The following is a 26732-nucleotide window of genomic DNA, read 5'->3' on the forward strand; positions in this document are numbered from 1 at the left end:
AGTAATCTCTCATGATCTTTTGTGTTTCTGCAGTGTCAGTTGTTACTTCTCCTTTTTCATTTCTAATCCTATTAATTTGAGTCTTCCCCTTCTTTTTCTTGATGAGTCTGGCTAATGGTTTATCAATTTTGTTTATCTCCTCAAAGAAGCAGCTTTTAATTTTATTGATCTTTGCTATCCTTTCCTTCATTTCTTTTTCATTTATTTCTCATCTGATCTTTATGATTTCTTTCCTTCTGCTAAATTTGGGGGTTTTTTGTTCTTCTTTCTCTAATTGCTTTAGGTGTGTGGTTAGGTTATTTATTTGAGATGTTTCTTATTTCTTAAGGTAGGCTTGTATAGCTATAAACTTCCCTCTTAGAACTGCTTTTGCTGCATCCCATAGGTTTTCTGTTGTGTTTTCATTGTCATTTGTCTCTAGGTATTTTTTGATTTCCTCTTCGATTTCTTCAGTGATCTCTTGGTTATTAAGTAGTGTATTGTTTAGCCTCCATGTGTTTGTATTTCTTACAGATCTTTTCCTGTAATTGATATCTAGTCTCATACCATTGTGGCCGGAAAAGATACGTGATACGATTTCAATTTTCTTAAATTTAGCAAGGCTTGATTTGTGACCCAAGATATGATCTATCCTGGAGAATGTTCCATGAGCACTTGAGAAGAATGTGTGTTCTGTTGTTTTTGGATGGAATGTCCTATAAATATCAATTAAGTCCATCTTGTTTAATGTATCATTTAAAGCTTGTGTTTCTTTATTTATTTTCATTTTGGATGATCTGTCCATTGGTGAAAGTGGAGTGTTAAAGTCCCCTACGATGATTGTGTTACCGTCGATTTCCCCTATTATGGCTGTTAGTATTTGCCTTATGTATTGAGGTGCTCCTCTGTTGGGTGCATAAATATTTACAATTGTTATATCTTCTTCTTGGATCGATCCCTTGATCATTATGTAGTGTCCTTCTTTGTCTCTTGTAATAGTCTTTGTTTTAAAGTCTATTTTGTCTGATATGAGAATTGCTACTCCAGCTTTCTTTTGGTTTCCATTTGCATGGAATATCTTTTTCCATCCCCTCACTTTCAGTCTGTATGTGTCCCTAGGTCCGAAGTGGTCTCTTGTAGACAGCATGTATATGGGTCTTGTTTTTGTATCCATTCAGCCAGTCTATGTCTTTTGGTTGGAGCATTTAATCTATTTACATTTAAGGTAATTATTGATATGTATGTTCCTATTCCCATTTTCTTAATTGCTTTAGGTTGATTATTGTAGGCCTTTTCCTTCTCTTGTGTTTCCTGCCTAGAGAAGTTACTTTAGCATTTGTTGTAAAGCTGGTTTGGTGGTGCTGAATTCTCTTAGCTTTTGCTTCTCTGTAAAGTTTTTAATTTCTCCCTCAAATCTGAATGAGATCCTTGCTGGGTAGAGTAATCTTGTTTGTAGGTTTTTCTCTTTCATCACTTTAAATATGTCCTGCCACTCCCTTCTGGCTTGCAGAGTTTCTGCTGAAAGATCAGCTGTTAACCTTATGGGGATTCCTTTATGTGTTACTTGTTGTTTTTCCCATGCTGTTTTTAATATTTGTTCTTTGTATTTAATTTTTGACAGTTTGATTAATATGTGTCTTGGCGTATTTCTCCTTGGATTTATCCTGTATGGGACTCTCTGTGCTTCCTGGACTTGATTAACTATTTCCTTTCCTATATTAGGGAAGTTTTCGACTATAATCTCTTCAAATATTTTCTCAGTCCCTTTCTTTTTCTCTTCTTCTTCTGGGACACCTATAATTCGAATGTTGGTGCATTTAACCTTGTCCCAGAGGTCTCTGAGACTGTCCTCAATTCTTTTCATTCTTTTTTCTTTATTCTTCTCTGCAGTAGTTATTTCCACTCTTTTATCTTCCAGGTCACTTATCCATTCTTCTGCCTCAGTTATTCTTCTATTGATCCCTTCTAGAGAATTTTTAATTTCATTTATTGTCTTGTTCATCTCTGTTTGTTTGCTCTTTAGTTCTTCTAGGTCCTTGTTAAATGTTTATTGTATTTTCTCCATTCTATTTCCAAGATTTTGGACCACCTTTACTATCATTATTCTGAATTCTTTTTCAGGTAGACTGCCTATTTCCTCTTCATTTGTTTGGTCTGGTGGGTTTTTGCCTTGCTCCTTCATGTGCTGTGTGTTTCTCTGTCTTCTCATTTTACTTAACTTACTTTGTTTGGGGTCTCCTTTTCGCAGGCTGCAGGTTTGTAGTTTCCATTGTTTTTGGTGTCTGTCCCCAGTGGCTAAGGTTGGTTCAGTGGGTTGTGTAGGCTTCCTGGTGGAGGGGACTAGTGCCTGTGTTCTGGTGGATGAGGCTGGATCTTGTCTTTCTGGTGGGCAGGTCCACATCTGGTGGTGTGTTTTAGGGTGTCTGCAGCCTTATTATGATTTTAGGCAGCCTCTGTGGTAATGGATGGGGTTGTGTTCCTGTCTTGCTAGTTGTTTGCCGTAGGGTGTCCTGCACTGTAGCTTGCTGGTCATTGAGTGGAGCTGGGTGTTGGTGTTGAAATGGAGATCTCTGGCAGATTTTCACCGTTTGGTATTACCTGGAGCTGGGAGGTCTCTTGTGGACCAGTTTCCTGAACTTGGCTCTCCCACCTCAAGTGGAACAGCCCTGATGCCTGGCTGGAGCACAAGAGCCTGTTCTCCACATGGCTCAGAATAAAAGGGGGGAAAAAAAGAGAGAAAGAAAGAAGATAAAATAAAGTAAAATAAAATAAAGTTAGTAAAATAAAAAATACTTATTAAGAAAAAAAATTTTTTAAGTAATAATAGTAAAAAGAAAAACGGACAGACAGAACCCTAGGACAAATGGTAAAAGCAAAGCTATACAGACAAAATCACACACAGAAGCATACACATACACACTCACAAGAAGAGAAAAAGGGGAAATATATATATATATCATTGCTCCCAAAGTCCACCTCCTCAATTTGGGATGATTCGTGGTCTATTCATGTATTCCACAGATGCAGGGTACGTCAAGTTGATTGTGGAGATTTAATCCGATGCTCCTGAGGCTGCTGGGAGAAATTTCCCTTTCTCTTCGTTGTTCACACAGCTTCCAGGGTTCAGCTTTGGATTTGGACCCGCCTCTCCATGTAGGTCGCCTGAGGTCATCTGTTCTTCGCTCAGACAGGACGACGGGGTTAAAGGAGCCGCTGATTCGGGGGCTCTGGCTCACTCAGGCCGGGGGTAGGGAGGGGTAAGGATGCGGGGCTCTCCTCGTGCACCAGGAAACAAAGAGGGAAGAAAAAGTCTCTTGCCTCTTCGGCAGCTCCAGACATTTTCCCGGACCCCCACCCGGCTAGCTGTGGTGCACTAGCCCCCTTCAGGCTGTGTTCACGCCGCCAACCCCAGTCCTCTCCCTGGGATTGGACCGAAGCCCAAGCCTCAGCTCCTAGCCTCGCCCGCCCCGGCGGGTGAGCAGACAAGCCTCTCAGGCTGGGGAGTGCTGGTCGGCACCGATCCTCTGTGCGGGAATCTCTTCGCTTTGCCCTCCACACCCCTGTGGCTGCGCTCTCCTCTGCGGCTCTGAAGCTTCCCCCCTCTGCCACCCACAGTCTCCGCCCGCGAAGGGGCTTCTAGCGTGTGGAAACCTTTCCTCCTTCACAGCTCCCTCCCCAAGGTGCAGCTGCCGTCCCTATTCTTTTGTCTCTGTTTTTTCTTTTACTCTACCCAGGTATGTGGGGAGTTTCTTGCCTTTTGGGAGGTCTGAGGTCTTCTGCCAGCGTTCAGTAGGTGTTTTGTAGGAATTGTTCCACATGTAGATGTATTTCTGATGTATTTGTGGGGAGGAAGGTGATCTCTGCGTCTTACTCTTCCGCCATCTTGAAGCTCCTCCGCCAGGCCCCTAGATTCTGATGTCAGTCTGGAGTCAGCCTGGATGTTGGAATTTGTTGAAAGTTCCCAGATGATCCTTGCAGCTAAGGTGAGAGCCACTGATATACTTGCTAGCCAGGGCAGGGCCAGTGGGGGTTATAACTTATTTCCATCTGAGGATGGAACTAGAGTTCAGGTCTCTCAGTTTTCAGCCCTTTCCAGATCCTAAAAGGAGACCCTCCCATCTAGTGGTTTGGCGGTGCCTAGTAACTTGCCCCATGATGATTTTGACCACTCTTGGTATTAACTGAAAAGCAACTTCCTCTAATCATATAGTGACCAAGTTACTAGTCACAGAAAAGGCCTCAGTTCTGGACACCCTTTGCGTGACTGAGAACTGCTTTCTGTGACATGTGACTCTTCGAGCTTCCATTCAGCTCCGTCCCAGTTGAGAGGGACACTTGGCATCTGCCCCTGGTCTGGACAAAATCCCTGAGAGTTCTTTTCCAGTCCAGAGATTTTCTTTCCATTTGACCTGCTTCTCCAACTCTAATTCCCCACTTTTGAAGCCAACTGCGGTATAAAGCTCACTTTGCAATGAGTTGCTTGGGATTACCCATTAACCACTTTATCAGGCTTCCAAAAGTTTTTAAGCCTGGCTTTGGCCAGAAGCTTTTTAAAGAGCCCATTCCTTTATTCATCCTGAAAAGTGGTTAAATGTTATACTATGGAAATTTATACAAAAATTGTATATAAATTTGTATACAAAAGTGGTCTGTAGTAGAATGACTTTCCTCAACATAACCATCACCCAGCTTCAATGGTTACCAGCTAACTCATGGCCAATTTTCTGCCTCTATTTCTACCCACTACCCCAGACACATACACTGGATCATGCTGACACAAATCCCACACCCCATATCAATCCATCTGTAAATATTTCAGTAGGTGACTCTAAAAGATAAGCCCTCTTTCTTTTTTCCCCCATTTTTTTTATTGTGGTAAAATATACTTAAATATAAAATGTACCATCTTAACTGCATTTAAGTATATAGTTTAGTGGTATTTAATACGTTCACAGTGGTGTGCAGCCATCACCACCATCCATCTCCACAGTTCTTTTCATCTTATAAAACAGAAACTCAGTACCCGTTAAACAATAACTCTCCATTCCCTTCCCCCCAGCCCCAGATACCACCGTTCTACTTTCTGTCTCTATGATTTTTAGCTACTCTAAATGCCTCATGTTAAGTGGAATCATATAGTATTTGTCTTTTCGTGACTTGTTTATTGCATAATGTCCTCAAGTTTCATCCCTGTTGTAGGATATGTAAGAATTTCCATTCTTTTTAAGGCTCAATAATATTCCTCTGTATGACTACAGAGGCACCACATTTTGCTTATCCATTCGTCCACTGGTGGACAGCGGGGTTGCTTCCACATTTTAGTTACTGTGAATAATACTGCTGGGAACATCGTTGTACAAACATATCTTCAAGACACTGTTTTCAGTTCTTTTGGGTAAAGGTGATGCTGAAACCTTGGCCTCTGTGCACTGGTGCCACATTGAATCTCAGAGGCAGAGTTTTGGGTGAAGTAGAAAAGAAAAAAAAAGCTTTATTACTTTGCCAGACAAAGGGGGACCCAGGGGGCTCATGCTCTCAAAACTGTGTCCCAACCCAGGGGAATTTGGTGAGGAGTTTTATAGCAATGGTTCAAGGGTGGGGTTACTGGTGAGGATCAGGGTGTGTGCAGGCCTGCATTCCTTTAATCTGGCCTCAGGTGGTCTCCTAATTAGCTTCTGTGGATCTAGAGGTTATCAAACTGTGACCTTCTCTCTGGAATGAAGAGTTCTGCAGAAGAGCTCAAAGATATTGTTATGTGTATCCCTTGAGGTGGAACCAGGATTCTACCCCAAGGCTGCACTATTGTTTCTTGACTGCTCCTCCCTTGTCTCTGCATCCTCTCTCTTCCCTAATTAGCAACTGTTTGAACCTGCCCTTTGGAATGCAGGGAAGGTCATGGAGGCTGAAACCTATTCCCTACAAACAAGAAACGGGGGACACCGAAAGGCCTCTGTGCCCAGGAATCCTACAGGGCCCTTCTTGGTTTCAAAGGCCTTTCTTTTTAACACAACCACAATATTACTGTCACATCTGGAAAAAAATGACAGTAATTCTTTATTTTCATTGAATTATCCATGCAGTATTCATATTTATTTCCCAGATCACCTCATATACTTTTTAATGTGACTGGTCCACACATTGCACTTGGGAGATATGTCTCCTACATCATTTTTTTTTCAGTACACAGGCCTCTCACTGCTGTGGCCTCTCCCGTTGTGGAGCACAGGCTCCGGACACGCAGGCTCAGCGGCCATGGCTCACGGGCCCAGCCACTCCAAGGCATGTGGGATCTTCCCGGACCGGTGCACGAATCCGCGTCCCCTGCATCGGCAGGCGGACTCTCAACCACTGCGCCACCAGGAAAGCCCTCCTACATCATTTTTAATCTACATGTTCCTCCTCCTTTATTTTTCCCTTGCAGTTGCCATTATTGCTAAAGAAATTGCACTGTTTGTCTTACATGGTTTTCCACATACTGGATTTTGTTAACTGCATCCCTGTGGTGGTGTTTAACATCTTCCTCTGCCCCTGTCTTTCCTGTAAAGTGGTAGTTCGGTCCAGACTCATTTGATTCCTGTCTGGCTTTTCCACAAGACTATTTCATAGGTGGTGGTCTCTGCTTCCATCAAAAGGCAGCTCCTGCCCAGCTGGTCTTTGTGTGTATATTTGTGATGTTACTAGACTCTGATGATCATTGCTTAGATCATTCTGAGTATTTTAAAACACATTTAAACCCACAATTGTTGAGCTCTCTTTTTCCCAGTCATTTTCTCATAGTGATTCTCATAGTGATTCCCCAAAGTAATCACTGAGGCCTCACTACCCTCAAGCAAGAAGCAGCAAACATTTGATGAACACTACTCTGGGCAGGAGATCAGAAGGGACATCAGAAAGGAAACAAGGTCCCTGTCCTCAAGAAGCTTGATGTCTATTTGGGGGGACAGGCATATACCAAAACAATTAGGAAACATGATTGACTACAAATTAATTGTCATTTTAGCCTCTGAGCCCCATAAGTCAGGAACTTTACTTAGAACAATCTGTAGCAGAGTTGCCTGGATCCCACCCAGATATTCTGATGCAAATTTGTCTAGGATATGACCTAAACATCAAGATTTTAGAAGTATCTGGGCTTCCCTGGTGGCGCAGTGGTTGGGAGTCCGCCTGCCGATGCAGGGGACATGGGTTCGTGCCCCAGTCTGGGAGGATCCCACAGGCCGCGGAGTGGCTGGGCCTGTGAGCCATGGCCGCTGAGCCTGCGCGTCCGGAGCCTGTGCTACGCGGTGGGAGAGGCCATGGCAGTGAGAGGCCTGAGGACCGCAAAAAAAAAAAAAAAAAAAAAAAAAGATTTTAGAAGTATCTGAAGTATTTTTATATGCACCCAAGTTTAAGAATCATCATCCTAGGATAGGGGTTCTTCAAGTGTGGAATATTACTCAGCCATAAAAAAGAATGAAACAATGCCATTTGCAGCAACATGGATGGACCTAGAGATTATCATACTAAGTGAATTAAGTCAGACAAAGACAAATATCATATGATATCACTTTATATGTGGAATCTTAAAAAAATGATACAAATGAACTAATTTACAAAACAAAAATAGACTTACAGACATAGAAAACAAAGGGGTTATGGTTACCAAAGGGGAAAGGGGGTGGGGGAGGGATAAATTAGAAGTTTGGGATTAACAGATACACACTAGCATATATAAAATAGATAAACACCAAGGGCCTGCTATATAACACAGGGAACCATATTCAATATCTTGTAATAACCTATAATGGAAAATAATCTAAAAAAAGAATATATATAACTGAATCACTTTGCTATACACCTGTAACTGACACAACATTGTAAATCAACTATACTTCAGTAAAAAATTTTAGAAAAAGAAATGCAGGGACTTCCCTGGTGGCATAGTGGTTAAGAATCCACTTGCCAGTGCAGGGAGATATGGGTTCAATCCCTGGTCTGGGAAGATCCCACGTACCGCAGAGCAACTAAGCCGGTGTGCCACTACTACTGAAGTCCGCATGCCTTAGAGCCCACACGTCTCAACTACTGAGGCCATTTGCTGCAACTACTGAAGCCCTCACGCTCTAGGACCCACCTGCTGCAACTACTAAGCCCGCGTGCTGCAACTACTGGAGCCCGCATGCCTCTCCTCAACAAGAGAGGCCACGGCAATGAGAAGCCCACGCACCGCAATGAAGAGTACCCCCCACTCACCACAACTAGAGAAAGCCCGCACACAGCAATGAAGACCCAACACAGCCAAAAAAAAGAAAAAAGAAAAGAAAAGAAATGCAGTATCTTGGGTACCATCCCAGACCTGCTGAATTAGAACCTGCATTTTAACAAGATCCCCAGGTGACTTGTATGCACATTAAAGTTTGAGACATGCTGGTGTAGAGGTATGTACTCTACTTAAAAAATCAGAGAAATGAAAGCATAGAATGGCCATGCTAGGAAGGAGGCTTCAGAGATCCACTCCACCTTTTCAACTGGTGTTCTCGGAGCCATTCTAAGGGAAAGAGGCCATGTCCCCTCTTATCCAAAAAGAATGGGACCTATGTGCCCAGAGCGTTTGCCTGCGTTGGAACCCCAGACAAGTCCAACTATTCCTGAGCCACATGGTTGTATATGACTACAGGGCAGGGTCTCATCAACGCTCAGGGCAAAAATAACCTGGGAGCTTCCATGCGCAGGCCACCCTCCTGGTGGCATGACCATCCAGGCATCAGTATTTTTAAAAATTTCCTCAGGCAATTCTAACAGACAGTCAAAGTTGAAAACCACAGCTGCAGACTTTGGGTCCTCCACGTTTCTATGTTCTACTCAAGGTGAAAAGTGAGCTTAATTTCTAGCTGTAGCCATAAAATACACAAAATTAAGTTCAGGCCTTGGGTTTACTGTTTCAATATCTGGATTCCCAAAATAGTTGCAAGGACGACTGAAGAGGTATCCCTAGTGAAGTTGTTGAGTATCATGGACTTTTTAAAAATCAAGTTCTCAAGAGATGGTGGTAGCAGGAGTCTAGTTTTGGCATTGCCCTGAACCTGGACACTGGTGACTTTGCTTTTCTGCAAACTGTGCTCAGGTTGGTTGAGACCTTGTCTGTGTATAGAGCTAATGTTTTATGGGTGCCTGTAACACAGTACAAATAGTTGAAGTCCTGGGAAATGAAGAGGACCAATTGTTCTTGCTATCCAGTGTTACTAAAAGGATGTTTTGAAGGGTTTCAACTCACCTTTCCAGATGGAGCTGCATTTGTATAGGCAGGAAGCTGAAGGATGGATGCGTGGGAGAGAACTGCCCAAATGCCCACCCAGGATGTTTATGAGACAGTGTAGAAAGCGATCAACCCAAGTGGCCCCACTTACTGGGACACATCATACCTTTGAGTGGATGGGGTAAGGCTGTAGAGTAGCAAAAGCGTCCTCAGTGGCCAGGAGACGGTGTGGTTATCTTGTGTATTTTTGAGGTAAAAGGGGGCAATTTGAGTGATTTAAATAGGAGAAGGACTCTCAGGGAGAAGAGTGAGCATCTCCTGACCAAAACATTTGGACCTGTCCTTTGATTTCTTCCTTGCAAACCATTATGTTAATACAAGTTTTAGAAAAACTTTGTATTGATATTATATAGACTTGGATCTACCATAATTTAAATAATGTTCTCCCAAACATATTTCCCCATTAAAAATGTCCACTACACCTTGGTGAGTCTCTGAGGCAAGTGTCTGAGTGGTCTCTGCTCCAGCGCCATGTCTTCACCTCCCAGGCCTCCTCTAATCAAACCTCCCCATCCTTCAGAGTTTGGGACTAGCAGATGCAAACTCATATATAGAATGGATAAACAACAGGGGCCTATTGTGTAGCACAGGGAACTATATTCAATATCCCTTAAGAAACCATAATGGAAAAGAATATGAAAAAGTTTATATATATATATATAACTGAATTCCTTTGCTGCACACCAGAAACTAACACAACTTTGTAAATCAACTATACTTCAATTAAAAAAGAATTATTTAAGGACTTCCCTCCTGGTCCAGTGGTTAAGAGTCTGTGCTCCCAATGCATGGGCTCTGGGTGCGATCCCTGGTCAGGGAACTAGATCCCACATGCCACAACTAAGAGCCTGCATGCTGCAACTAAAAAAGATCCCGCATGCCACAACTAAAGATCCCTCATGCCTCAACTAAAGATCCCGTGTGCTGAAACTAAGACCTGGCACAGCCAAATACATACATACATCCATAAATATTTTTTTAAAAAAGAATCATTTACCTGTAATAATAGGTCCATAATAATGCTAGTCAATAAACATGTATAGGGCTTCCCTGGTGGTGCAGTGGTTGAGAGTCTGCCTGCTGATGCAGGGGACACGGGTTCGTGCCCCGGTCCGGGAAGATCCCACATGCCGTGGAACGGCTGGGCCCGTGAGCCATGGCCGCTGAGCCTGCGCGTCCGCAGCCTGTGCTCCGCAACGGGAGAGGCCACAGCAGTGAGAAGCCCGCATACCGCAAATAAACAAAACAAAACAAACGTATATATTTAGAAAAAGAACCTCCCCATCCTGTGTCCATCCAAGCCCCAAGGCCCCACCAGGCTCCAAGTTAACTGGTCTCAAATAAATGTATTGAATCAGGATATTAAACACTGATACTGCAAAATGCTCACACAATTGTGTAAAGAAGAAATCTGACAAAGGAAAAGATGTTCAACCTCACATGCAGTCAAAAGAATGCAAATATGATATAATTTTTCAATTACCAAATGCACAAAAGTGAAAAGGAATGACAATACTAGAGTTTGAGAGACTTCAAAGAAATGTGAGGTCTCCTGTACATTGGTGGAAGTATGAATCGGCACAGCTTTCTGGAGAACAGTTTGACAATGTATGTCATACACGTAAAAATGTGCAGACACAGCAGTTCCACTCCTGAGAGTTTATCGTAAGGAAATTATTGAACAGGCGTCAAGGAAATTCAAACCAGCCTTGTTTATAATAAAGAATAATTAGAAATAATCTAAATGTCGACCAAATGAGGTTTATTCACATAAATTATGGTCTACTCATACAATGGAATGCTAAAGAGCCTTTAAAACGATATGAATATTTATAGACATTTATAGACATGAAAGGATATCCATTAGATACCACGCCCTTATGGTGTCATTAATGTAAAAGTGTGTGTGTGCATGCATGCACGTGTGAGTTCATGCACACAGAGATCTAATATGAAGGTCATCAGAATATCAACCATGGTGTCTTCTGGTTGGGAGAGCTTTGAATGTCTTTACTTTCTTATTTCCTTATTGTTTCTAAACTTAAAAAAGCAACATTATTTGTTTTCACATTAATAGCTAACACTAACAGAGAGTGCATTACGTGCCAGGCACTCCTCTAATTGCTATAAACTGTTAGTATTCCTAAAGAAAACAAAGGTGGTGAGAGATTGAGTAACTTGCCCAAAGTCCGTAGCTAGTAAACGTGAAGCTGGAATTCAAAACCTGGTTGTCGGGATTTCCCTTGTGGCGCAGTGGTTAAGAGTCCGCCTGCCAATGCACGGGACACGGGTTCGAGCCCTGGTCCGGGAAGATCCCACATGCCGTGGAGCAACTAAGCCCGTGCGCCACAACCACTGAGCCTGTGCTCTAGAGCCCACAAGCCACAACTACTGAGCCCACGTGCCACAGCTACGGAAGCCCACGTGCCTAGAGCCCCTGCTCCGCAATGAGAGAAGCCACTGCAATGAGAAGCCTGCGCACTGCAATGAAGAGTAGCCCCTGCTCACTGCCACTAGAGAAAGCCCACACACAGCAATGAAGACCCAACACAGCCAAAGATAAATAAAAAATAAAGCTTGGTTGTCTTGCTCCACAGGTTGCGCTCTTACTACACTAATTAACCCCAATAGATTGAAAGTCTCTTAAATCCTCCCCCCACCAACAACCCCACACTTCCCTTCAGAAGTAACCATTTAACCACCTGACATGCATCCTTTCAAAACTGCTGCTGGGCATGTTCAGACACATGTGTAAACACACAAACACACATGTGTGGTTTTCTTCTTTTTATAGAATGGGATGGTATTGTCCATCCTGTCAGTATGCATAGTTCACCCTTTTTATCTGAGTGTTATTCTTCAGCATGGATGTATGGAATTGATGTAACCATGTCTTTACTGAAAACTGGTGGTTTCCAGTTATTCACCCTACTGGACAAAGCTGCAGTAAGCATCTCCTGGTATACATATTACTGTGTGTAGATGTGCAATGATACTCCTGTGATAATTTCCTAGAAATAGAACTGCTCAGTCAAAAGACAAAAGAGACTCCCCAGTTCCCCACCCCAAGAAGGCTACGTGGCTACACTATATATATATATATATATACACACACACACACACACACACACACATACTATATTCATACATACAGTTTGAGTGCCCACCCCCCATGTTTCCACCAACACAGGAAGTTGTCAATCTTTTAAATTTTTGCCAATATGAGAAGTGAAGGATGTTGTTTCATTTGCAACAATTTAAATGTTCTTGATTACTAGTAAAGTTGAACATCTTTTCATACATTTATTGGCCATTATTTCTTTTCAGAATTGTTCACTTTTCAGTTGGGTAATTTGAGTTTTTCTTATTGATGTGAAGAAGCTTTGTGGACTTCCCTGGTGGTCCAGTGGTTAAGACTGCACGCTTCCAAAGCAGGGGGTGCAGGTTTGATCCCTGGTCGGGGAACTAAGATCCCACATGCCGTCTGGTGCAGCCAAAAAAAAAAAAAAAAAAAATCCTTTGATGCCCTGTTTGTTGCAAATATTTTCTGAGTATGTTGCATTTATGTGAATCTCATTTATGTCTTATTGTGTTATACAGAGGTTTTAGTTTATTTTTATGTAACAAAATGTGCCCATTTATTTTCCCTTTATGGTTTTACATCTTGCTAAGGAAGTCTTTCTCCACAACCACAACATTCTCCTATATTCTCTTCTAGTATATTTATATTTTTGTTTATAGATTTTAACATGGTTATTTATTTTAATTGTGGTAAAATATATAACACATAAACTTTACCATTTTAACCGTTTTTAAGTGTACAGTTCAATAGCATTAAGTACATTCACATTGTTGTGTAACCATCACTACCATACATCTCCTGAACTCCTTCATCTCACAAAACTGAAACCCTGTACCACTTAAACAGTAATTTCCCTGCCTCTCTCCCCTCAGCCCCTGGTAACCACCATTTTACTTTCTGTCTCTATGAATTTGACTACTCTAGGTCCCTCATAGAAGTGGAATCTTACAGTATTTGTCCTTTTGTGACTGACTTATTTCACTTAGCATAATGTCTTCAAGTTTTACTCATGCTGTAGCATGCATCAAAATTTCCTTTATTTTAAGGCTCAACAATATTCCATTATAGATTTATTTTTATGTCTAGCCTTTAATCCACATAGAATTTAGTAGTGCTTGGTAAGAAGTAGGGACTTTTTTATATTTAGGTTGGTCATCTTTTAAAGCCTCCTCCATCAAAACCCAGATTCCCATGGGGCCTCAGGTCTGTTTCCAGACTGTTGTTTTATTGATCCCTTTGTCTATATCTGGACTGGAATTACAAGGCTTTAATTACTCAAGGTTTTCAGTAAGTTTTTATATCTGCTAAAAGCATGTCCCCTCCCCATTCTTATTTTTTAGACTTTCCCGAACCACTCTCAGACATTTACTTTTTCAGAGGAACTTTAGAATTAGATAGTCACAGTCCAAAAATACTCCCCTGGGATTTTGATTGGCATAGCTTGACGCTACTCACTAACTTGAGGTCGACATCTAGTAAAGCTGAGCCAGCAGGTCTCCAGCCAGATTTTGCTTCCCTGTGGCTCTCCAGGCTGTGTGGTGCTGCCCCCTGCGGGGGAGGTACAGGCCAGGGCTACCTCTGCCAGCCTGCCCAAGGCCTTCCCACTTGGTCCCCTCCACCCCAGCCTATGATTCCAAGGCTTCTAGAAAGGACAGACTCCTACATACCCTTGGTTTAATTTCTTTCCTTCCTCAAAGACGTTTAGATTTTAACTTGAACTTTCAGAGCCAAAATACGAGTGGGACTCGTGGAAACCTCAGGCCCTACCCTAGAACTGTGGGGAAATACTTTCCTGCTCCCAGCAAACACCCCATAAGGCAGACACTGAACACATGTGTGACCAGTAGACGGGTAACTAGGGTGCAGTGGACGATTTTTTTAACAGCTCTATTATTAATGGATACCATAAAGTTCCCTTGTTTTAAGTGTATTAATTAAATGATTTTTAGCAAATGTACAGAGTTGTGTGACCATCACCAAATCCAATTTTAGAACATTTCCACCACCCTAAAAGTATCCTTCATGCCCATTTATAGTCATTCTCTGATGCCACTTTGTCCTGAGCATTGCCGCACCAGGAGGAGTGGGGGACCGAGTGGGGATGTCCCCAGGAGATCCTCTGCCTGTGAGTCTAGGACCAATGCCCCAACAATGTGCACAGCATGACTCACAAGCCAACACCCCTCTCCTGAAGAGGCCCAGCTCTGGGCTCCTCCTGAGGGCAAAGGCCATGCTGACCCCATCCTTACTTTTCCAGGTGGATAAAGTTTGAAGAAAAGGTAGAGGAAGGAGGCGAGCGCTGGAGCAAGCCCCATGTGTCCACACTGTCCCTGCACAGCCTCTTTGAGCTCCGGACCTGCCTGCAGACGGGGACGGTGCTGCTGGATTTGGACGGCGGCTCCTTACCACAGATCATAGGTGAGGCAAAGGACCGCTGTGGCCCCCACCAAGCAGGGCAGCGTCCCCCTTCACCTGCCCCATCTCATGCCCACCCTTGGTCTGCATGGCACACCCACCTCTGATGCCTGCCTAATTCTGCAGAGACCAGGCTTTGGGTCTGAGGCCCCCAAGGCAGTGTCACAGTTGCTCCAAGTTTCAGATACACGTAGAGAGGGAAAGGTCAGCGTCTGAAATGCCATCCAGCAATGTAACAAAAGGGAGGAGGGCTTCTTAGCATGGTTGGAGACACCTATTGCCATGGCAACCTGTTTCTTGTCAGAGTAAATAGATCACCATTCATCTTTAGGAAATTAGCTCTCGTTTGATAGAGTGGCAAAGGGAGGGAGCGGCTTGTCTTATCATCCCTAAAACTTCTTGTGAATTTTGTTTTAGCACATTCAATTTTGGCAGAACTACATTGCCCAAAATACTTTTCTAAAAAGAATTCATGTTAGGACTAAAACCACTTAGCATTGTACCTTGTGCTTCTTAGGGTACTTTCATGTGTACAATTTCATTTATTTTCCACAATGTTATTGATAGAAAGAGCAGAGAATCCTATACCCACACATGCAAGCACATGTGCACCCACATGGGCACATGATGCACCCCCATGCACACACACATGTATCCACATACACCAACTCCCACAGACATGCACACACCCTTTTACATATAAGGAGGCTGAACGTTCATGACTGGTTCAAATTTTCAGTTCTGTGGCAAAGGTGGGACTATTTCTACATCTCCTGCCTCCCTTAGGTCACTTTTAATCCCACTAATAACAGATGAAACTGAAGACCCCCACACCCCTGGTCATTCGGTGCCACGTGGACAAGGCATGTTTGTTTCCCACTTAGATGATGTCATTGAAAAGCAAATCGAGGACGGCCTCCTTCGGCCAGAGCTCCGAGAGAGGGTCAGCTACGTCCTACTGAGGAAACACCGTCACCAAACCAAGAAGCCCATCCACCGCTCCTTGGTTGACATTGGAAAGTCAGTCTCCTCCACCACCAGTGAGTCGGGCCATACGCTGGTGGCTTGTTCTATGCACGCATCTCAAACCTGCAACCCTCCACTCTTGATAGCCCAGAGTTGAGATGCCCAGACACTAGCCTTGCTGGACCTGTCAGATAAATGCAATAATCAGTACAAAGTTGATAACGCTGCTACCTAAAGAGACTTGAGGAATCTCCTTAGATGAATTATTTTAAATGGAAAATGTTTAGCCTACGGTGGGTACGTACTCGGCACTTACCTGTGTTCCAGGCACTGTCTGAGCGCTCCACGTGTATTAACTCACTTCATCCTCGCAATAACCCCATGACTAGGTACTGTTCTCATCATCCCCAGGTTACAGATGAGGAGGCTGAGGCACGGAGAGGTTAAGTTACTTACCTAAGATCACACGGCCAGGAGGTTGTGGGATCAGGGGTCATCTACACCACCTGGTGTCTATTTAATCAATTGTATATCTATTTCACTTTCAAAGGTACAAATATTTTCTCTAATCATGTTCAGGCTATTCACTTGCTTAGAAAAATCCTGAAAAACAAGAACCAAAACCAGAACATCCTTTCTTCCTAGAAGGGGAAGAGACATGTCTGGCAGCCCAGCTTTATTTAGGTGACATGATTGTAAACGTGAATTGTGCTAATGGAAGAAGCTGCACCACTCCAGCAAGTCGGCCGAAGTCAAATCTCTTCTGTTCCTCCTCCCAGATCGCAGCCCAGGCCGGAGCCCCGCGGCGGGCCCCAGCCTACACCACTCCACCGAGGACCTGAGGATGCGGCAAAGCGCAAATTACGGCCGCCTGTGTGAGTATCTTCTTTCTCTGCCACTGTGTGGCAGCTTCGTCCTGGCTGTGGCCACTCTGGAGTCAATTTTCATACTTTCATAGCAGAGGAGGTAAAGCCCAGGGTCTGTCTAGAACTCTCAGGCATCAGAAGAAATCTAACTTTCACCCTAAACCTGGGCTGCCCTCAGAGTCTAACTTACTACCATAATTTTCTAAATAATTACTCCAAAAACTGCAGCTCTAATCAAGTCCTGTCATAATCAATACCCAACCCTGTGTGCTGGGCATTTTTAACTTAGTCTATGGCTTTATTCTCACCAAACTGCTCATTAGCCCTGTTTTTGGTGAGAAGTCTTCCTAGAAACAATTAAAAGCAGGCTAGGTCCTTTGCCCCAGGACAGAGAATGTTCCCATCCCTGGATGACCGTCTTGGGCCCCAGACAGTGAAATGCTGGTGGAGCTGCAGCCCCTGAGGGCTGTGACTGGGTGAGTGGAGCCTGTGAGGGGCATGGTCACAGATCGGCTTTTGTCAGGCAATTCATCAGGGCTGAAGAGACAGGTGAGCTGTGAGGCAAAGAAAAGAGGGAACTTGGGAAGTGAAAAGAAGAAGCAGTGTGAAGGAGTATTTTCCTTTAAATACTTTTACTAGAATGACAAGATACGAACAAGCACATCCCAGGGCTGTGCCCCTGACCAGGCCAGAGGAATGCTTCAGGACAGTGACAGTGATGTGACCTTTGCCCCGGCAGGGGTTTGTCACGGTCTTTTCTCTCTGTTCTTAGTGACCCCCTGCTCTTAGTCTCCCTGGTCTTGGTTATTCCACAGAGGGATGCTGGCAGTCAGAGACAGTGAACGGCTTTGGGACGAGCCTTCTGCTCTGTTATTTACTATATATGAAGTACCAATGCTGCTGTGGGGGGGACCTGGATAAAAGACGTGAATAAGTGATTACAGCTTTGTGTGCACACCTCCCCACCCCAGGGTGGCACCTGGGAAGGCTCAAAGAGGAGGAGACACTTGCCTGAGTCTTGGAGAATAAATAGAAGATTTCCAGTAGCATGGGGGAGGAAGAGGGTGTTCTTTAGAACAAAGGAAACAAACAGCAGGTGAAGGGAAGGTGCTGTGAAGGGTGCCGCATATTCGGGGAAACAGGGTGATTCAGTTCACCAGGCTCTAAGGGAAAGAGGGTCCAATCAAAAGGGGCCTATGAATCCTGCAAAAGGCCCCAGCCTGTATTCTGAGGGTAATGGGGACTCCTGAGAAGTTTTATGCAGGAACGTATCATGGTCAGATTTTTATTTGAGAAATAAACTAGGAGGGGCTGAACTATTGGGAGCAAGAGACGGGGACCGTGTTCGGGCAGTGAGAGCAAGAACAGAGAGAAGGACCCCGCTGGGCTTCAGCGACTGGTGGGAAGTGGGAAATAAGGAAGAGGGAGGCGTCAAGGCTGGCTCCTGGTCTGCTCTGATTGCCGGTGGACAAGGGGGAGGAAGCACTGGCGGTGTGGGGTCTATGCGGGGAGACATTTGATGGAAGACAACGAGTTTCGTTTCAGGTGTGTTGAGTTTGAGTTGCCAGGTCAGGCTGCTCAGAGGAATCTGGAGCTCAGGACAGATCTGGACTGGAGACCCAACCTGGGCATCCCCAGCACAAATGTGGATGGGGATGAAACAGGAGGGGATGGGACTGACCGAGGAGGATGGGGGTGAGGCCTCTGGAGGGTTTGAGTGCAAAGCAAGGCCCTGAGGAGAGCCCAGCAAGAGAGACTCCTGGATGGAAATAAGAGAGGGGAGCCGAGGGAACGCAGAGTCTGGAAGTGCGGGGACACCACAGACCACAGAAAGCCTGAGAGGGCTCACTGGATGTGGCTGCTGGTGGGAAATGAGAGCTGAACTTCTGCCTTAATGGAGGAAGGAGCTGTTCGAATAGCTCACCACCACTGTTCTCGCCATGGGGAGCCCCACCTTCCTTCCCTCTGCTGGCCCAAATCCCCAGCCGTCTTTAAAGACTCGCATGGGTCATGGAGGACAGAGGTGAAACTGCTCTTTTCTCTCCAACAAGGCCCAAGCTTAGTGACACCTGGCTCGTGACCCAATAGTGTGTCTGTCCCTCCCCACCTCAGGGCCTGGCACAGAGCAGCATCTTAGTCTCTGCCCAAGAAGGCAGGGCGGAGGGCTGGGACCAGGGCGTAGCACACTGAGGAGTGAGAAGGACGCAGTAGAACCTGGGGCCCAGCAATTCTTTTAAGAAAGCTGCCATTGAAAAGAAGAAAAGAGAGAGAATGCTTGCTGAAAGGGGCTGCAGGATTAGGGGAAGGGGGTTCGCTTTGGTTGTGAAGATGGGAAAAGCCTGTGTAGAGACCAAGAGGAAAGGGCCTGCGAGAACCTGTCTTCCCCTGATGGACCTTCTTTTCCTTTTCTCCTAGGTCACGCCCAGAGCAGAAGCATGAATGATATTTCTCTCACCCCAAATACAGACCAGGTAGTAAAGCCCCTGCACCTGGCTGCCGTGGAGGGCCAGGGCAGGAAGAAGTCTTTGGTTTCAGGGGTAGGGAGCCCCTACAGGCAAAACTCTACTCCCGTGAAAAAGTGGGAGTCCCCGGGAAGGATGCGGGTGGGGCTCCGGGTTGCCTTGGTGACCCAGCCCAGTCCAACACTTGGGTGCCGGCTCTGTGCCAGGCCCTGGAAGGAGTAGGGGACAGAGAAGTGTGATCAGATGAGATGCCAGCTATCCCTGACTTTGGGGTTTATTGGAGAGAGAAGACCGCCACACAGAATTTCACCTCCTCCATGACACGCAAACAGTTTTAAGGAGGAAGTGGGGGCTTGGGCTGGTAGAGAAAAGCAGTGGGGCCTCCCTGTGGGGACAATAATGATAGTGAATCAACTGGACTGCCCAACAGTGTATCTTCTCCTTGGCTAGTGCCGGATAAAGTCAGTTCTTGTCTCCCACCAGCTTGTCTGAAACCTCCTTGATGAGATCAGAATCCCGCAAACAAGTTGAGTCCAAGTTCTAAGCCCACAGCCCAGGACCCCCATGACTGTGCCCCCAAGGGAAGCCCAGAGGAGGCTTCCCTCAATTCCAAACATTCACATCTCAGGGGCGGAAGGTCCCAAAGTCTCCTTGCCTGTGCCCCCAGGAGTGGGAAGGAAGGTGATGAGGGAAACCTGAACTTTGGCACCTACTCCTCAGGAGCTTGGGTGACTTCCAGGCCTCCAAGGCAGTCCCAAGTTTGGTGGAAGGCAAAACAAGAGTATTCCCTCATGTCAGTGTCTCCGGGGCCCTTTGGTGGCCAAAATAATAAAATAACAATAATAACGGCATCAACCAACATTTGAGGTCCACACATTTCCTGCACTACATTGTGCGGTGCGTTTTCTGTGCATCATGAAGGTACTATATCATCTCCACTCTACAGATGAGAACGTAAAAGCAGTTAAATAACGGGCCTAAGTTCATGCAGCTGAAAGGTGGCACACCCATCATTTGATCCAGGCAGTGTGACACTAGAGCCCTTAATTTGGGAGTGACTTAGGAACGAGTATTCTGGAATCTTATTTAGAGAAGAACCCCACTTTACTATAGTCATGCACACAGACAGTGGAGCCGTTATAAGGAAGCGCTGCCTAGTAAAAGTTTTTCACAACCTATTTTTCATTACCTATGTGGTAAGAAGAATACGATCTGCTACTTTCCCCCGGCAATGCTGCCTTTGATTTAGGGGTTGGAACCCAACACCGGGCTCCAGCGTCCGACTCTCCTAACTGGTTGTGTGATGCTGCTTCTCAGTATCTGCAGCAGCACTGGCCGTTCTTTAGGTGCAACTTTCTTCACCACTCCACATTGGCCCTGAGTTCCAGTGAGCTCCCGGTGAGCAGAGTGTGGATTCAAACAGCGTCGCTGTGTGCAGTGACTCAGCAGAGCTGGACCAGGGTCCCCTGGGTTCAGGCAGTGGGGTCAGCAGGACCCTGGTTAGACAAGCCCGTGGCCAGACCATCACCAAGCCAGGGTGGCCAGAACACCAGCATGGCCTGTTTCTGGGATGCCACAACTCTGGCCTCCTTACTGGGGTGACAGACTACAAGGGAGGACCAAGGCCCTGTTTTAACTCCTCTCTGCTCATGGTTTTGAGCGTGTTGCATGGGCCACTCCAGAGCATTGCCGTTTTCAAAACCTTGTTCTCCAGGGCACTCCTGCCACCGACCTGCTCCCTGCCTGATGCCCAGGGACATGGAGTTGGCAGGGAGACAGTGGCTGCCCTGGCACACCCAGAACTCTACCCTGAAGAATCTGCTTATGAACCCGCTAACTGCTCCTGGGACAAAGGGACTTTCTGAGTTGTGGGGATTCTGGCCTTCCCATTAACGCGTGCTGTGGCTTATTCTCACTGCGTTAGGGTCCTTGGGGCTGTTGCCCAGGTGGTTGTGGAGAGTTTTATGTTTCTTAAGGGATTTAAAAGATTATAAGTGTGCAGCCCTTGCTCACAAGCCTTTTCTAGTGCTGGTAGGTCCCCCGCCCAGTATGTATCTCGTCCCCCACGAGTCAAATCAGGAAATGGCTGTGGGCCCAAAGGGGCAAGACCTGTTGGCCATGCCCACGCCCATAACTGACCCCTCTCCAGGGACAGAAGGAAACTATCTTCACTGAGCTTATGAGAAACAAACATTTCTGTGCCCACAAGAGAGACTCCCATCAAGGGGGAATAGGTGGCAAAATTGTGGCGTCCGCAGAATCTCTCTGTACCACTTGCCTCCACCTCCTGGGCCCTTTCTTCCTTTGTTGGCCACTGTGGACTCCCACCAGCCCGGTCCTCCCCAAACACTCCTTCCCCACCTCTCTCTATGAAACTCTCTCTGTCTCTTGCCTATCCCCTTGCTGCCCAGAGGGAAAGTGATCTGAAAAACTAATGTACCCTAAGATGTTAAAGACTAAGAAGAGTGCGTATGTGACCACCCCTGGGCACTTTCATCATAAGAGAGGGCTCCGGAGGAGTTGGCATCTTATCCATAGGATGAAAGTCATGACCGCAGAGAGTGGGGCTGATTTGGGGCAGAGGACTTGTCTCCAGCACCTCTCACATTGGACCCCACTCACTCTTCCTATTTGACCTTCCTGCCCTGACTAGACACCAGCCAGAGGGACTGGATAGAGGGTACTTCAATAGTCTCAGTTGGAAAGGCTCAGAAGCTATGAGTTTCCTGGGAGGTCCTCTAGGGGTGACTTGGGGGCACAGAAGCCTCTCACAGGCTTGGACCCCCAGGTCCAGGGGTTCCTGTCAGCCAGGAAGCTGGTGGTAAAGATAAAACAAAGTGTGTCCACTCTGGCCATCAGGATGGTCTCATTCCTCCCACAGCCATCCAGGGTAAAGGCAGAGAGGGAGGGCTGGGTAGCTGGAGTGTAAGGGCCGAGACTCCCATCTGCTTGAGCTGCTGCTGGGGGAAGAGACCTGATGTCCAGCAAGCCCTGACTTTCTATTCTGACCCCTCAACTCACACTTCAGTAGAACAAGGTTTTCGCCCATCAAGGAACATCTTAGGGGGTCAAGTCGTTGCCTGTTCCTTCCCATCTACGAAAGGCTTCATTGGTCCCTGGGGTTAACCAACTTTGAGTCTCCTCATCTGCAGATTGTGGGAGAGTGTCGGCTTATTTCCTTCAGTCTCTTGAGAAACGCTGGGAGAATTTTGTAAGGTTAGGGCTCCACAGTAGTCTGAACGGGCTGAGTGAGAGCCGAAACCACTGCACGTGAGTATCCATGGGTATCTCGTGTCCCCCTCACTGACCAGCGGAAAAACAAATTCATGAAGAAGATCCCCAAGGATTCAGAAGCCTCCAATGTGCTCGTGGGCGAGGTGGACTTCCTGGACCAGCCATTCATTGCCTTCGTGCGTCTCATCCAGTCAGCCATGCTGGGAGGAGTGACCGAGGTGCCTGTCCCCACCAGGTGAGAGCCATTGAAATCTGCCCACCATACCCACCCTTGGGTGGCCAGCTGTCCATGCAGTCAGCTAGTAGTGCAGTTGGAGACACCCCTAAATCGAAGAAGGAAAAGTAGGGAACTGTATGGCGATGGCAATCTGACTCAGGAAGAATTTGAGAGAATTTATTTAAAATAATCATAAACAAGAAGTAGCCAGCAGCTGGGAGAAGCACTGCTGGGTGAGCTCTGGGATGCCAGGGTGTGGCAAAGATGCTCAGGTGGGAGTGAAGAGGAATGTCTCTCCAAAGCAAATACAGGATTCAGAGGAGGGAAGGGACACGTTTCTGCCCAGTTAAAAGATTAAGAATGGATACTATTTAGGGCCAGAACATCCTTCTCTCCACCTGCTTTTACTTTTCCTTCTCACTTTCCCCCTCCTCCTCCATCTTCTTTGCAGATTTCTGTTCATACTGCTGGGACCTTCTGGGAGAGCAAAATCCTACAATGAAATTGGCCGTGCCATTGCAACCCTCATGGTAGACGACGTAAGTGCTACGAGAAGCATGTACTCCTGAACGTCATGGCTGCCGCGTCAAACACTGTGCCTTCATTCATTCACTTATCCAACAAGTCACGTTTGAGCGCCTACTGTATGCCAGACCCTGTGCAGGGTGTGAGGATTACAAGAATGAGGGAATAGTCACTGCCCTTTAGGAGCACCAATCAAGTGGGAGAGATAGACCTACAATCCTAGAGGGAACCATGTGCTAACCGCCCAGGCAGTCAACGGGCCCTTCACACACGAGGGGGCTTTAAAGCTAAGGATGAGCCCCAGCCTAGGAGGCAGGCATTCCAGGCAAAGGGCCACAGTTCGGAGAGGGAGGGGCTGGATGGAAGTGGTTTGATATAGGCTCAGCGTAAGAGCTTCAAGAGCAGGAAGTAACACCAGAGAGAGGAGCCATATACTATACGGAGCCTGTAGGCAGAGCTGAGAGTTGACACTATGTGACAGGGAGCCTAGAGGAGTTTAAACATGAGCGCAACCCAATCAGATCTGTAAAGTCAGAAAGAACCCTCTGGAGACAGTGTGGAACGATGCAGCCTGACCCTCCAAAGATGAAGGGCTGGGATGTTAAAACAGATTTGAAATACCTGAGCTTCTCCTACTGGGCTCTGCGCGGGTTTTCTGAGGAGCTCGCTCTGTGGGAAACTGAGAGCAGAAAGGTTAAGTAAGTAACTCAACCCAGGTCGGACAACTGGAATACAGAGACCTGGCCTTCAGGTCCAGGAAGAGCCGCCTTGCTGCATGTCCCACTGTCCCCACTGTGCTATGTTTCAACTGCCCCGTTGTTCTCATCTCAGAAACTGAGAACAAATTGGCAGCTGGAGTAATGGCTCAAAGTGACTTTTTTTGAAAGTGTATGTGGTTGTGCCCCCGGGAGGTGGATGAGATGATGACTGCAGCAAGAGAGCGGCCCTTTCTCTTCCTCTGCCTCTTTCCCTGCCAGCTCTTCAGCGACGTGGCCTACAAGGCCAGGAATCGGGAGGATCTGATCGCAGGGATTGATGAGTTTCTAGACGAGGTCATCGTGCTCCCCCCTGGAGAGTGGGACCCAAATATCCGAATTGAGCCACCCAAGAAGGTGACTTCTGCTGACAAGAGGTGTGTATGAATGGAGGGGTGGCAAGCGGGGAGCTGGGTCAGAGGGAGCTTTCAGTCTGTCCGTTTCTTTTTTTGGATTTGAAAGAAAGATGTCAGCGTACATGGGTTTATACCTTTTTTTTTCAGTCTCACTTTATTTCTCTGGAAAAAAAAATCAGAAGCAAATATGCTGAATGTGACCATCTGTAAAACCTGGGTGATCTGTGTGTGGGTGTTGCTAGATCATTCTCTGCATTTCTCTCTGTATTTTAGGCTATTTGATGATGTTAGTTAGAAAGGTAAAGGAGTTGTGAGGACAGTCCTGGAGGTGCTGATCTCTTCCTAGGATTGGGAGCCCCACTGTCCCCTGTCGCCCTTCTCCTTCCAGGAAATCCGTGTTCTCCCTGACTGAGCTAGGTCAGATGAACGGCTCTGTGACGGGAAGCGGCGGAGGGGCTGGAGGCGGCGGCGCTGCAGGCGGCGGCGGCAGTGGGGCCGGCGGAGGGAGCAGTGGGGATGATGGAGAGATGCCAACCGTGCACGAGATCGGGGAAGAGCTCATCTGGACAGGAAGGTGCCCGCTCCAGGCCTGACAGCGACACCAGTTGTCTTAGATTTCTCTTCTCCTCACCCACCGTTTAGGAACCTTCTCCACCTCTGTCAGCAGCACCCACTCCTGGCCTTGGGATCTGGCCAACGCACGCTCTTCCTCCCCAGCCCTCAAAGCCCCTCCTGGATCTGGCAGGAAAGGGGAAGCTAGTGGAGGAACCCAAACTTTTCTCAGGACACCCTTTGTTACCTGTATTAGTTTCCTAGGGCTGCGGAAACAAAGTATCACAGGCTGGGTGGTTTAAACAATAGAAATGTATTCTCTCACAGTTCTAGAGTCTAGAATTTCCCAATCAAGGTGTCAGCAGGGCCATCCTCCCTCTGAGATTCTGGGTGGAACCCTTCCTTGCCTCTCTGTAGCTTCTGGTGGTCGCCAGCAGTCCTTGGTGTGCCTGGGCTTGCAGCTGCCCCATTCCCATCTCTGTCTGTGTCCTCAGATGGTGTTCTTCCTGGGTTTCTGTCTTCGTATAGCATTTTCCTCTTCTTATGAGGACACCAGTCCTATTGGATTAGGGCCTACCCTAATGAATTCATCTTAACTTGATTACATGTACAAAATAAGGTCACAGTTACAGGTGAGAATTTTGATATATCTTTTTGGGGGACATAATTCAATCCATAAGAATACCTTTTGAATTTTTTTAACCTTTTGTTACCTAGTCAAGAAACTTGTTTTAAAAGAAAACAATAGAAAATTTTCCTGGCTTTCATTTCTTTGCCAACTCTTAGAATAACTTGGGTAGATCTGAATTTAGGAAAGGACACAGCCCTGCAAAGCTATGTGTAAATCATAACTTTGAGAACGAGTCATGTTTTTTATGCCCTTGGCTCTCTGCCCGCCAGTGGTTCCCAACTTTACCTACTCCCCACTCCCATCCTCACCCAGGGGACACTTGGCAATGTTCAGAGACATTTTTGTTTGTCCCAGCTGGAGGGGAGATGCTACTGGTATCTGGCAGATAGAGACCAGGGACACTGCTCAACATCCTCCCGTGCACAGGACCGCCCTCCCCCAAACAAAGAATTATCCAGTCCAAAGTGTCAACAGTACCAAGGTTGAGAAAACCTGCTCTGTGCTAAGCACTGTGTTAGGAGCTATGGAGACTAGCGTCCCCAGTAAACATTCTCCCTAAACCTAAAATTCCCCACTTGTTTGTTCCACAAAGCAAGGAAACCAGTTATAAGGTTCGGAATCTGCCCTTGATGAACCTGTTATAAACCAGGATCTCTCCATCTCCTAGAGCTGGACACACCTATGTTTACCAAGCACAGGCACCCTGCGGATGATCAGGGACGTGAGGAGGATAGCCGTCTATGGTCCCCAGGAGTTCCATTCCCTGTGAAATGTTAGGTCTACCCCAATACATATTCCCATAAGGCCTTCTCTCCCCCACCCAGGCTGTCTGTGACCACCCTTCCCAGGGGAGATGGTGCCAACCACAAACTCAGTCTAATGACAGAATTCTTCCCTGGTCTTAAATGTTCTGGTGGAAAGATCCCTTTCCCCATCCACCCCTAGTCAAGTTCCCCTCCTCACTGCAGACTCTGCAGGTTCCTGTAAAGAGCCCTGCCCCTGCACTGGTGTCTGTGGTGAGAAAGCAGTATCTGGGCCTGTCTTGAGCAGGTTCTTCGGTGGCCTGCGTCTGGATGTCAAGAGGAAGCTGCCCTGGTTCCCAAGTGACTTCTACGATGGCTTCCACATTCAGTCCATCTCTGCCATCCTATTCATCTACCTCGGCTGCATTACCAACGCAATCACCTTTGGTGGGCTTCTGGGGGATGCCACTGACAACTATCAGGTGTGTGTGAGCTGGGGACATGCATGCAAACCTCAGAAAAATCTGCTGCCACCAGGTAGTGGTAAGGAGCTTATTCCCATAATCCCAAAACCAAGGTTTGGGTTTGACCTACCATCCAGGTTCAGACCATCACTTTTTGTAATCCTTTACCCTTGAGAAAAATAATAACAAG

General features: G+C 46.3%; 1 protein-coding gene across 9 annotated transcripts in view; it reads left to right on the plus strand.

The window, feature by feature from the left end:
- Positions 1 to 26732, plus strand: part of SLC4A5 (solute carrier family 4 member 5) — a 132270-nt gene that overhangs the window by 70213 nt on the left and 35325 nt on the right. For all 9 annotated transcript variants that reach the window (XM_079940312.1, XM_079940305.1, XM_079940309.1 and 6 more), the window contains 9 exons: positions 14614 to 14774; positions 15656 to 15811; positions 16517 to 16612; positions 19019 to 19074; positions 22377 to 22534; positions 22968 to 23055; positions 24019 to 24173; positions 24541 to 24726; positions 26386 to 26560. In XM_079940312.1, the coding sequence (XP_079796438.1) occupies positions 14614 to 14774; positions 15656 to 15811; positions 16517 to 16612; positions 19019 to 19074; positions 22377 to 22534; positions 22968 to 23055; positions 24019 to 24173; positions 24541 to 24726; positions 26386 to 26560 (1231 nt within the window). The remainder of the gene's footprint in view (positions 1 to 14613; positions 14775 to 15655; positions 15812 to 16516; positions 16613 to 19018; positions 19075 to 22376; positions 22535 to 22967; positions 23056 to 24018; positions 24174 to 24540; positions 24727 to 26385; positions 26561 to 26732) is intronic.

This window comes from Stenella coeruleoalba (genome assembly GCF_951394435.1).
Source record: "Stenella coeruleoalba genome assembly, chromosome: 13".
NCBI lineage: Eukaryota > Metazoa > Chordata > Mammalia > Artiodactyla > Delphinidae > Stenella > Stenella coeruleoalba.